The sequence below is a fragment of the Amblyraja radiata genome, chromosome 8 (assembly GCF_010909765.2).
Source record: "Amblyraja radiata isolate CabotCenter1 chromosome 8, sAmbRad1.1.pri, whole genome shotgun sequence".
NCBI classification, from domain to species: Eukaryota; Metazoa; Chordata; class Chondrichthyes; order Rajiformes; family Rajidae; genus Amblyraja; species Amblyraja radiata.
In genome coordinates this window covers 12,750,700-12,763,852 of record NC_045963.1, presented here as the reverse complement: position 1 = coordinate 12,763,852, position 13,153 = coordinate 12,750,700, and the positions used below count along the sequence as shown (strand labels likewise).

General features: G+C 39.9%; 1 protein-coding gene across 3 annotated transcripts in view; it reads right to left on the bottom strand.

Annotated features, from left to right (window-relative positions):
- The window catches only part of mtif2 (mitochondrial translational initiation factor 2), a 35,054-nt gene extending 22,116 nt beyond the window's left edge, over positions 1 to 12,938 (bottom strand). Inside the window, exons 1-3 of one of the 3 annotated variants that reach the window (XM_033025199.1) lie at positions 12,851 to 12,938; positions 9,857 to 10,060; positions 8,798 to 8,909 (exon numbers count right to left, since the gene is read on the bottom strand). In XM_033025199.1, coding sequence (XP_032881090.1) covers positions 8,798 to 8,909; positions 9,857 to 10,057 — 313 coding nt within the window. In that variant the 5' untranslated portion in view covers positions 10,058 to 10,060; positions 12,851 to 12,938. Of the gene's footprint in view, positions 1 to 8,797; positions 8,910 to 9,856; positions 10,061 to 11,193; positions 11,214 to 12,773; positions 12,809 to 12,850 lie in introns of those variants that run through there. The other 2 variants (XM_033025200.1, XM_033025201.1) reach the window with 2 other exon arrangements.
- Between the last annotated feature and the right edge of the window lie 215 nt (positions 12,939 to 13,153).

Genomic DNA, 13,153 nt, shown 5'->3' with positions numbered 1-13,153 from the left:
TTATAAATAAATGGGATAAACGTAGAGTCAACTAAAAAATAATCTATTCTTGAGTATGTTTTGTGTACTGGTGAGTAAAATGAATATTCCCGTCCAGTTGGGTTTTCTATTCTCCAGACATCCTTAATATTAGTGGTATTAATAAATGAATTTAGAAATACACTTGATTGAGATTTTACTTTTTTTTGCCTTGATGATCTATCTAAGTATGGATCTAATGTACAATTGGTCTCCTCCAATTATTAATTTATATTGTGTAAATTCAGGAATTTTATTAAATGTTTTATTAAAAAACTTGGGGTTATCAAAATTAGGCCCATAAACATTAAGAAGAATCACTTTTTCTCCATTTAACTCTCCAACTAATATAATATATCTACCATCAATATCCACTATTGTTGAAGAGTTCTTAAAAGGTATTCCTTTACGAATTAGTATTGCAACTCCTCTGGACTTATGGGAAAAGGAGGAATGATATGATTCAGCGATCCACTTAGCTTTAAGTCTATGTTGAGATTCCTTTTTAAGGTGTGTTTCTTGAAGAAATATTATATCTGTTTTGATTAAATTTAGATGTGCCAAAACTTTACCTCTCTTAATTGGTTCATTGATTCCCTTGACATTCCAACTACAAAATGTTATTCCCTGACCCCCTCTTGTCATATTAACATCTTGCATATTGTTTCTAAGGTGGTCTATAACCGAGCAGAAGGTACAACACATAGAACCTGACCCTGCTCCCGAACCTCAAATAGATGAATTTAAAATCATATACATCGCTCTTCCGAACACATCTCCTTGTATTAGTCTTATTTTTCCATTCAAACATTAAGTTATAAAAATATTTAAAGTGAAAAAAGTGATAGAGTTGGTTAGTATAGGGTGAAAGAAAAAGAACTACATCTACAATTAGTGTAGTTAGTGATAGCCACACTAACGTGGCTAGAATTCTAAAGACTTCCGTAGCCTTTGTAAAAAAAAAAATTTCCAGCTCCGTGCCCGAAGAAAAAAAAAAAAAAAGATTATTTCTAACATTCAAATAACTTCTTTGGGAGTAACAAACTTATTTACATACCCATACATACATACACACACAATATACATATATATATACATATACATATACATATATATATATATATATATATATATATATATATATATATATATATATATATACATATACGTAACCCTGCAGAAAAGTTCAAAAACAGCAAAAATTCACAACGTTATTATTCTCACATATCATAATAATTTTTTCGCTAAATCTATAAATTTAATTTTAAATCGAAAAATAAAGAGAAAAACCGTTAAACTTTTTTAATGACGTAGGCTAATTTACCTCTTGCATATCTTCCTATATAATATAAGTATGTAATTCATTTCTACGTTAATCGAAGACTATTAATTATTAATCATTGTTATCAATCATATACAGTATTAAATTTTTATGAGAAATGTTAATGTTAATAATTTTAGTGGTAATATAGATATTTAATAAGTATTAGTTGTTACATATATAGTTAGGTATGAATATACAGATAATAATATTGATTAATAAACAAAAATACAAAGATCACGGTTTTATCCAATGTCCTCCGTCCATTTCGGTTTCCGAATGTCCTTAAAGCTCGTTAAAGAACTTTAAAGGTCCTTTTAGATCTGGCTTGACTCCTAAGGAGTAATGTAAATAGAGTAATGTCTATGGTCATGTTACCGACTTCTTTGGCATATTCCAGTGCTTTTTCATGGTCTGTAAATAAGTGCTCCTTGGACTTGTAGAAGACTCTTAGTCTTGCGGGGTAAAACAAGCTGTATTTCAAATCAGGTACATTCTTCAGTATTCTCTTTGTCTCAGTGAACAGCGCTCTTTTCTTGAAGACTTCTGCCGGATAATCTCGGTAAATACTGAATCTCACACCTTCAAAAAGGAGCTGTCCGCCTCGAACAATTTTCTTCATTATATCATCAAATTCATGATCCAATTGCACCTTTACGATAATTTGTCTTGGATGGGCATCATCTTGTGTACGACGTCGCTGCACTCTATGAGCTCGACCGAGTGAAGGTTTGTGATCCAATTTTAAGGCTTTTTGTAATAGGTCTGCCACAAAATCCCGAGTGCCCATTTCCTTCTCACTTCCTTCTTTCACCCCTACAATTCTTAGATTCTTACGTCTTTGACGCCCCTCCAAATCAATACACTTATCACTTAATTTGATCACCATATCGGAGAGGCGTTGGTTTTCAATAAGGAGTCGACTTACAGTTTCCGCACTTGTCGTCGCCCATTTCTCAAGTTCGGTTATCGCTGTTCTATGTTGATCAAGTACGTGATGAATGGGGTCCACCTCCGTTTTAACCTTCGTTTCCACCGAAACGAGCCTGGTTTCCAGCACTTCCATCTGATCCTTGATCTCTTCCTCCCTCGTCCTCTTCCAGATTTCCAGCATTTGTTGAACGGTAAAAAGCATTTCTGCTTTAAAATCTACCTTAAAAGAGTCAAGTTCCTCTTTAAACTTCTCTCCAAACTTCTCTCCAAAGGTTTTCATTTCGGCAGCGAGAAAGATTTTAAGATCCTCCATTTCAGACTTTTTCTGTTTCATTTTCTTCGGAGGGTCTTCCTGGGCCGTCGGTGTAACTGAGGCCGAGGCCTCTGTAGGGCCTTCCTCTTCCTTCTGCGGTTTCCCTTTACCGGCTTTTTTTTGTGTCCCACGGGGGGGGGGGTATGTTGTAACGACATACCGTAAAGTAGCGCGCCTGATGACGTCACGCAGGCAGCCGTTCAGATCGCGATCGCTGCAGGTAAGACCCGATTTTCTCCCGTTTTTAATTTCTTCGGCACGGAGCTAGTTGGCGCTGGACTCAAGCCTCCATAGCGCCACCGGAAGTCCTCTACCCAGGGTTTTTGATTCGGAAAGGTGCTTACCCTTACCGTGGGGACGATGTTGTTGGTTATTGTTGCGATGAAGTCCATGACTGCTTCCTCGAACTCACTGACGTCACTGGAACTTGCTTGGAACACATTCCAGTCGACATCACTCAGTGCATCTTGCAGCATGGCCTCTGACTGGTCGGACCACCGCTTTACGTCCCTCATCTCTACCGCTTCCCGAACTATCCTCTGTTTATACTCCGGTAGCAGGAAAATGGCAGCGTGGTCAGATTTTCCTATGGGAGGGAGTGAAACTGCCTTGTAGCCCTTCCTGAACGGCGTCCTTCAGCATATAAAAGGCATGCTCAATTGGGTTCAGATCGGGTGATTAACTTGGCCAATCAAAATTGATCATTGTTTAGCTTTGGAAAAACTCCTTTGTTGCTTTAGCAGTATGCTTGGAATAATTGTCTTGCTGTAGAATGAACTGCCGGTCAATGAGTTTTGAGGCATTTGTTTTCACTTGAGCAGATAGGATGTGTCTATACACTTCAGAATTCATTATGCTACTACCGTCAGTAGTTGTATCATCAATGAAGATAAGTGAGCCAGTACCTTCAGCAGCCATACTTGCCCAGGCCATAACACCCCCACCATCGTGTTTCACAGATGAGGTGGTATGCTTTGGATCTTGGGCAGTTCCTTCTCACCTCCATACTTTGCTCTTGCCATCATTCTGATATAAGTTAATCTTCATCTCATCTGTCCACAACACCTTGTTCCAGAACTGTGGTTGCTCTTTTAAGTACTTCTTGGCAAACTGTAACCGGGCCATCCTATTTTTGCAGCTAACCAGTGGTTTGCATCTTGCAGTGTAGCCTCTGTATTTCTGTTCATGAAGTCTTCTGTGTACAGTGGTCATTGACAAATCCACACCTGATTCACGAAGAGCGTTTCTGATCTGTCGGACAGGTGTTTGGGGATTTTTCTTTATTATAGAGAGAATTCTTCTGTCATCAGCTGTGGAGGTCTTCCTTGACCTGCCAGTCCCTTTGTGATTAGTAAGGTCACCAGTGCTCTCTTTCTTCTTAATGATGTTCCAAACAGTTGATTTTGGTAAGCCCAACGTTTGGCTGATGTCTCTAACAGTTTTATTCTTGTTTCTCAGTTCTATAATGGCTTCTGACTTTCATTGGCACAACTTTGGTCCTCACGTTGATAAACAGTAATGAAAGTTTCCAAAGGTGATGGAAAGACTGGAGGAAAGACTAGGTGCTGAGAGCTCTCTTATACCTTCATTAAGGAGGCAATTAAACACACCTGAGCAATTACAAATGCCTGTGAAGCCATGTGTACCAAACATTATGATGCCCTGAAATGGGGGGACTATGTATAAACAGCTGTAATTTCTACATGGTGAAACCAAAATGTATAAAAATACCCTTTAATCAAATCTGACAGTGCACTTTAACCACGTGTGATTTTTTTAAATTACAAATCTCAAATTGTGGAGTACAAAGGCAAATAAATAAAAGATGGGTCTTTGTCCCAAACATTATGGAGGGCAATGTGCATCAACAAATCCACAGTATTCATATTGTACCTGTGGAGAACTATTGGATATTTCCTTGATGCTTTGAATTGTTTGGTATGCAAAAAAGTGATGTAGAATCTGCTAAGTGGAATGAACAATCTTGCACACTGAACAAGATTCTATTAAAATATGAATGAACTATATTAGATACAGGCAGTTGTAAATTTTAATAAAGTATGCTTCGGGTGAAAAGTTTCACAGGAAAAATACCATAGAAATAAATCTTGAAATGCTAAAAGACACACACAGCTCTTTCAATCCTGTAAAGCAATCTGGGAAGCATTTTTGAAAGTTAAACAATTACCTGACACAGTCATCTCTCAGTCCCAATCAAATGGTCAGGCAAATGAATCCTCACATACGACTACCTCCCCACAGAATCAAGTGAAATATTGGCAAAAGAACCTTCTACAGTCTTTTTTTACTGATAAACTGCTTTTTTTCAAATTGAACAACACTAAATGTGCTAAAGGGTAGGAAACTTCAATGTCCATATCCAAAAGTGGTTTCATTACGATATAAAAATAATTTCAGTACATCAATTGATACAAATACATCGATAGATGCTCCTGAACACATCATCAGTGATGTAACCTGGGGTCATTGGGTGTTTCGGGTCTTTCAACATCAGACACCCTCACCCAGGCGACCCAGCCGTGATTGATCAGACCACGACTTGTGTTCAGGTGGCATTTGCTCCTCCCCATGGACCTCCTCTCCTGATCCAGAGCCATCTCAAGGCCTTCTCCGCTGCCTCTGTGGTGTTCTTGATGGCCCTTCTCCTTGCCACTCCGTTGATGCCCAGTGCACTCAAGGCTTTGTAGAGCGATTGCCCTGCAAAACCTCTACAGCCAACCTCGATGGGCATACACCTTGCCTTCCAGCCCTGCTTGCGGCAGTCTGTGACCAGCTCATCATACTTGGCCATCTTCCTCTCTTGGGTCTCCTCCAGACGGTCCTCCCACGGCACTGTCAGTTCCTACAAGACGATGTTTTTGGTCGCCTCTGAGACCAGGAGGATATCTGGCCTCAGGGTGGTCGTGGCAATGTGCTGTGGGAACTTCAGCTGTTTCACCAGGTCTACGGAAAGCTGCCAGTCCTGCGCAGTCGCCAGGATTCCTGACGGATTCCTGGCTGCTGTGGTTCTTGGCAGCTGCACTGCGGCCTTCACGAAGGTAATCATCTGGGTGGTGGGCCGTGCTCGCCTGTAGCTGCTATGGATTCATGCTGATGGATTCTGCAATGGGTTTAAGAACCTGGTCGTGACGCCATGTGTACCGGCCCTGCACAAGAACCTTTGGGCAACAGCTCAGGATGTGTTCCAACGTCCCCTTGCCTGAGCATTGCGGGCAATCTGGAGATTCCGCTTTGCCCCAGATGAAGAGGTTCGATGGGCTGGGCAGGACATCATACACTGCCTGGACCAGGAACTTGATGCGCTGTGGTTCAGCCTGCCAGAGCTCAGTCCATGTGACCTTTCGGTCCATGGCCTGCTCCCACCTTGTCCAGGCTCCCTGCTGCCTCAATCCAACTGCTCTGGTACACCTCTCCTCCTCCACCACTGCCCTCACATCCTCCTGGACCAGCCTGCGCCTCTCCTTCCCCTTGGCCTTGTCAAACTGTGGAGATGCGAAGATTCCCAGGCCAGCTCTTCCCCGAGTCACTGCACCCACCAGGACTCTGTGGCGTATCCAGGACTCTGCTTGCAGCACGGCTTCGCTGGCTCTCCACTTCCTCCCAGTTTTCACCTCCACCCCTGCTTGAGCCACCTTGGGATCGCTGGAGTCCCTGTACAGCATCACCTCTCTGGCCCGAGTCACCTTAAACTCCTCCTCCAGGGACTTCAGGGGCAGCTGGAGTAAGTATATGCAGGCTCACAGTAATACCAGCCTCTTATTTCTTTGGTCTGCAACACTCCTACATCCATACACTCCCATCAACTCGCTCCAGATTCTATCACTCAACTACATATTAGGAGCAAGTGACAATGGTCAATTTACCTACCATCCTGTACATTTGGGATGTGGAGGAATGCAGAGCTCTCAATGGAAACACACACACACACACAATCATAGGCAGAGCATATAAACTGCACACAGACAGTTCCAGATCTCAGGAGTTGCTGGAGCTGTGAGGCAGAAGCTCTACTAACCAATTCCCCTTACCGCTTCTTAAAGAGTTGGCTGAAGATCAAAACTACCAAGATCATTAGAGAACCAAAACTTTGGGAAAAATCCAGTCAGTCTTGCCATCAATAATTGAATTAACAATATTAATTTGTGGGGTCACTGCCCAATCCCAATGATGATAAAATTCCATTTATGTCTTTAGGTTGAGCCAACTTGATAAAAAATAGATGTTGTCTGGATCTAGTAACGTGAAACTTAGTATCCATGAAGCATTGTGGACCATCATCAGCCACATAACTAAATTCCATCAAAATGTGTAAACATGTGGATAAATATATTCTTCACCGTACAAGCACAATCAAGGGAGGGCACCTGCTCAGGTTAAAAGCAGCAGCAAGTAAACCAAGGATTAGGTGCAAAAATAATGGATAGAACAATGAACTATGTATGTAAAGAGTGGAAACAGTGTGATAAACAATTCTACAAGCAGTGAGATTAAAGCTCTAGCTATAAAAAAAATAAGCATGCAGAAGGAAGAAGCTGCATGCATACACCTCAGCAGCATCAAGGATGGAAGGATTCAGAATGCAACTGCAAAAGACTGAATGCTTGGAACCATCTTCAACCAAAAGTCACATATGAAAATTCACCTTGTCTCTTTCCAAGATTCCATCATTACCAAAGCCGATCTTCATTCCATGCAACATTAAGAAACCATTATGCACAAAGGGTCTACCAAATCTGATGGTTCACAACAAACCATTATTGTGCTGAAGACTTGAGCTATAAAATTAGCCATACCTCTAAATCAGTTTGCAACAGTTTACAACTTCAGTAACTACCCAAGCAAAAAATTCTGCAGAGATGTCTTCTAAAAGCAAAACAAATCCAATAGCTAATTACCATTCTTCCACTTACCAGACTTCTCTCAGTCACCAGCCAAGTGCTTAAAGGTGTTGTTCATATTAACAAAATACATTTTCATGCCAATAACCTGTTTACAAACAATTCTTGGCTCTCCAACTTGAATCATTCAGCTCCACAATCCTTTAGAACATTGGTCCAAATAAGATAAAGAGCCAATGAGCCAAAGCAAGATTTGACCAAGTATGTCATCGGGTAGCCAAAACTCAATTGATTATCAAAACTTGAGAAAAGGTAACAAAGGAGGAAGTGGTGATTTTCAGAAACTAATTCTCAGTCCCAGGCCAATGCTGGGGTTATTCCAGGCAATGTTCTAGTCTAACCATCTTCAACTGCTTCAGCACATTCCCACTATCAGCTCAGAATTGGGAACATGTGCTTATTACCTAGCATGTCTGCTTGTAATGTAGCCTAAAGAACACAGTGTTAACAAAACTGAGGGCTGGATTAAGTAGCTAGTAATATTTGTATTACAAATACTAGACAGCGGCCATTAACCAAAATAAAAATGAATAACACATTAAATAATGGAGAATAACTCATCACCAAAAAATTGTGGGGTCACCATTGATTAGAAACCAAATGGAACCTGGCTAACATATATTAATGACTGTCAATGCAAGTCAAAGCTGATGACCCATCTTCTAATACCAAAGATCTTTCAACCATATGCAAGATACAAATCATGTATGAAGGAATACTCTCAATTTAATGAGCCCTGAACCAACACTATTCAAGCTTGAAGCCATTCAGCGTACCACTTGATTGGCACCCCATTCTGCACCAATTCAAACATCCATTTTCCCCTACCATCCTTTTGGTCATTAGCTGCAAGTGGGCACAACCTTACATTGTACTGTGGCAAGGCATTTCAACAGCAATTCACAAATTTGCTTCTTCTGGTGAGGACATAAGTGGCAGAAACTTGGAAACAATATACCTTGGAACTTTACTTTCAAGTTACGCATCTTCCTGACTTGAAAATATGTGATTTCATCCTCACTGCGTGAAAAATGCTGAAACTACCGACCTAGACTAGTGAGTGAGTACACTCATTGAACAGACGACAGTAGACTATTGCTGTTTCCAATGAGTAATAATTGCCAGAACCAATGAGTAATACATGCAGCCATCCCAGTAATGCCCACAATCCATGAACAGTTCATAAAAATCAAAAAAGAGTACAATTCAACAAAGTCACTGCTCCAAAACATTTGCCAATCATGTTATCACGTGTTTTGATTAATATCAAATTAATTTGCTTTGGAGACTTGCCTGTATCTTTATCCATAGCTTTCGCTAGTTCAGAAACGGTCATTCTTTGCTTTATCTCCACTTCTTTCTTTATCTGCTTTTGTTTCACAGCAGCAGTCTTATATATTCCTTTCTTAAATGAGAAAAGGGAATTTACAAAATAACAAACTTGTAACGGTAACTACTGGACATCTTCAAATTTATAACAAACTTTTCAGCATGCTGGTTTCTTATCTCCTTGATATAACTAGATTTGCACAATTACTGTTTCATATGCACTTTTATAATAATCTATAAACTGTTTAACAGATACATTTGTATCAATCAATATGCATATGTGCAGCGGTATACACCAAGTCATTATTATCTTTGTGAATTTAGCGCATAGACTTCCCACAGATTACAAAAAAACAGACGTCTTTCTTTTGCACCTAATATACCCCCAAATAAATGTTAATATTTCTAATATTAATTAGAAAATATATTTTTTAATAAATTACTTCAATTGAATCCACTGATACTAAAAAGCAGTGATTGATTTTGAAATCTCAAGATGGAATTGTGCAAACACCATTTTTATTCCTATCCCAACAGCACACAGAGGACATGGTCTGGAAATTGGTCACCTTATTTATGCACAAAATGATTGTTTCCTCAAAGTTTACAGATATATTTTATTTTAAAAATATTTAATGGGATCTTGGACCAACCTCGTGAGCACTGGATATCAAATCAGCAGATAACGAGTGTAATTTATTTTCAAAAACATTTCATAAGTGTGGTGTAAAATTTATTTTTGACTGAAGTAAAAAACTTGCAATTACAAATTCTAATTCTCTCCTACATAATGGAAAGTACGACACTGTTTAAGTTGAATGAATAAGGTCACAAGGAATTAGTGTGATAACAATTTTCTAAATGGAAGCAGAAGCTTTATTATTTCATTAACCCATTTCAGAAAATGCAGGTGAGTACAGATGTCCACAAATGTCGTTATATGGTTAGATATCAATTTCATGAATGGTGACAAGTCAGAGTGGAAGACACTACAGGATCAAAAACTGTAACAGATCACCGTACCCTTTTGGTGCTGAAAACCCGGATGAATAACGGGCTGAATTTGTCAATATTACTGGGTAACCATCTTTGCAGCAGCATCAGTAGATATGGACGAGGCCTCAGGTCAAGAGCATTTCTCCATTTCAAAATATGGATTTCTTGGTTACGTGACTTCCACGTTGCAGGTTTCAGTCCAAACAATATTCTTCTCATCATCGCCATCAACTGAGAGCAACAAAATTCATGAATTATTTAAGATTTTCAGCGTTAGTAAAATCTTTAAAAGATGGATTGCATTGAAGGCATAGGTGCTTTGGGATTTACTGAGTACGTCAAAAATGGTATAAAAAATGTATATAATCAAACTTAATTAAAATATTGTTTTTAATAGTTAAGCTAATGACATTTTTAGCATTAAAACCAAGGCCAGTTCTGACGAAGGGTTGCAGATTAGAGAAATTGACTGTTTCTCTTTCCACAGATGCTACCTGACTTTATAGGTCTTTCCAGCATTTTGTGCTTTTGTACAGGAGGATCCACAACTGATTACTAATTGAAATGTTAGGGGATAAAAAAAGTTCTAAATTGCAGAGAACAGAAAGGAAAGTCTGTGACAGGGTGGAAACGAGGAGGGATAGAATTATCTAAATAATGGTGTTCTTGTTGCCAAAGGATGATAAAAGCTTATTTTTAAACAAAAAGTATATTGGCGGGGGGGGGGGCAGATGAATGGAGGCTCAGAAAAGATTTCTTGTAATTTTCAATTACTTGAAGAGGAGAAAGAAAAAAATCGAAATGCATGACATATAGAAGGGTTAAGAGGGACAAATTATCAAACATGTTGAATTTTGTGTTAAGTTTTAAACTATTTAATGTACCAAATCAGAAGTTTTAATGTACCAAATCAGAAGATACTTCCCTCGAGTGTGTTGGAATTGTGTAGCTGGGGAAACATTGACTGGTCAGAGTACCAGAGGAACGCAGAATTAAAAGCTACAAGAATGCAGAATTAAAATAATTAAGCGTCTGAAGAAGGGTCTTGACCCGAAACGTCGCCTATACCTTCTCTCCATAGATGCTGCCTCACCCACTGAGTTTCTCCAGCAGTTTTTGTCTACCTTTAAAAGATATAGTGGTAGTTCAGTGGCAAAGATACCACTATAGTAATCTAGAACTTAATCCAGAAATCCACATTTAATTCCTGGTACTGTAGAATTTGAATTGTTGATAATCTAGAATTTTGAAAAATAATTCATCTTAGTTATTATGACCACAAAACAATCAGATTGTTGTTATAAAAAAGTCTGAAGAAAGGAACAAAGTAAAATATCACCATTCTCTCCACAGATGCTGCCTACCTGCTAAATTTCCCCAGCGCACATTAAGTTCCTCCAGCACTTTGTGTTTCCCTTCTTGTAGAAAACATCCAGGTTCATTAATATCCTTCAGGGAAGGAAAACTGCCATGTTTATCTTTCATCTGGGCCACAGAATGCCTTTTAAAATTTATCTGAAATGGCTTAACAAAGCATCCAGTTTTACATGTGCGGCTATGTTCAAAGGGAGAAGAAATAAAAATTGATGGCCACCTAGCATTAACCTAGGCACTGAATTCAGACATGGCAAAGTCAGTGCAGGGCCAGTTCACCATGGAATGTCTTCGGGTAAGAGGGTAAAGATTTAATAGGCATATGAGCAGTAACTTTTTCCAAACAGAGGGTGGTAGGTATATAGAATTAACTGCCAAAGGCAGGTGCAATAACATCATTTAAAAGACATTCGGTCAGGTACATGGATAGAAGAGTTAAGAGGGACAAATTCTTCAAACACAGAAAAATGGGATTACCTTAAATGGGGCATCTTAGCCAGCATGAATGAGTTGGGCCAAATGACCTGTTTTGTGCTATAGAACCCTGTGGCTATTTATTAAAGGACTATTGTCTTATTAGGCAGAGCTATCCCCCAGACTAGTTAGATTTTGTCCAACACAGAAAAACATATCTTTCCGTCAATATGCCAGACCCTCATTAGAATCTCTGTGTCATAATTTCTCACTAGTAGAATAAACTCATCGTGGAGGCGGCAGAGGCAGGATAGTGAAGCCCTAGAGCACTCAACATTGATTCAAGACTCCATGGTGTCTCATAGCACCAAGCCAAACATGGGCAAGAAACCTCTTCCTGATTACCATTTACTGATCTCACTCATTATTAATCTATACTTCTTCGTATTAATCAATACTTGGAAGAATCACTGAGGAATGTAATCTGGGTGGGGATTTCAATATTCACCAGGAAAAGTAGTTTGGTAGCACAACTGCTGACAAGAGCTGGCCCAGCTCTTAAATACACAGCTGCCAGTCCGGGTCTGTACAGCTAGTACAAATCTACTGGAACACATCTACTTGATCTCCCCATTTCTACCCATGACTTTGGTAGAACACTGGTAGAACTGACCACTGCAGTCTTTGCGCAGACAAAGTCCCATCTTCATACCATCATAATAAACAGAAAAGTGCTGCAAATACATAGCAGGTCTGGCAGCATTTATGGAGAGGAAGTTTCTAATTAAAGCACCTTCGTCAGAACTGAGAGGAAAAACTAGTTTTGGTTTGCCGAGTGGGTAGCGTAGTGATATAGGTAAAAACAAAGGGAATATCTCTGATACGGTGAGACTGTTGATGTAGCCAGCTAGTTGATAACTCTGTCCATTTCCCTCCACAGATGCTGCCCGACCCGCTGAATTCCTCCAGCACTTTGTGTTTTGCCGAAGGTTCCAGAATCTGTAGTCTTTTGTGCCTCTGGTTGATAAATCTATCTGATGTAGTTTCTGAGTTTGGAGGTGTGCGCTGGGAATGGGGAAAGGTACAACAAGCTCGGGAAATTGAGATAAAACTCTTTCAAAGCGGAATGCACAATAATCACAACGAATAACAATACTTCTTGAAGTTCCAGATGTTATTGACAATTATTAATAGGGCGAGCGGTCCACTGACAGACTAGTAGAGTAGGCTGACCTCTGTTAGCGCTGAAGCTGCTGCAGCGGACCGGCCTCACACCATGGAGGCCGCCATTGCATCTCCCACAATGCACAGGGACAGCGCGTCATCGGGGGAGGCGTCACTGCTACTGCGGCCGCCATCTTAGTAAGCGGGAGAGAAGAGGGCAGCCGACATCTTGTGCTAAACCGCACACCTGGTCACTCTCCCTACCTCTTCTGGTACCTCGCTCGTAGCTAACAATGATACAAATGTGTACAGTATCTCTGCCAAGACCCCAGAAATGGCCTCTTACTATTTCCTAGGATACAATTGGTCAGA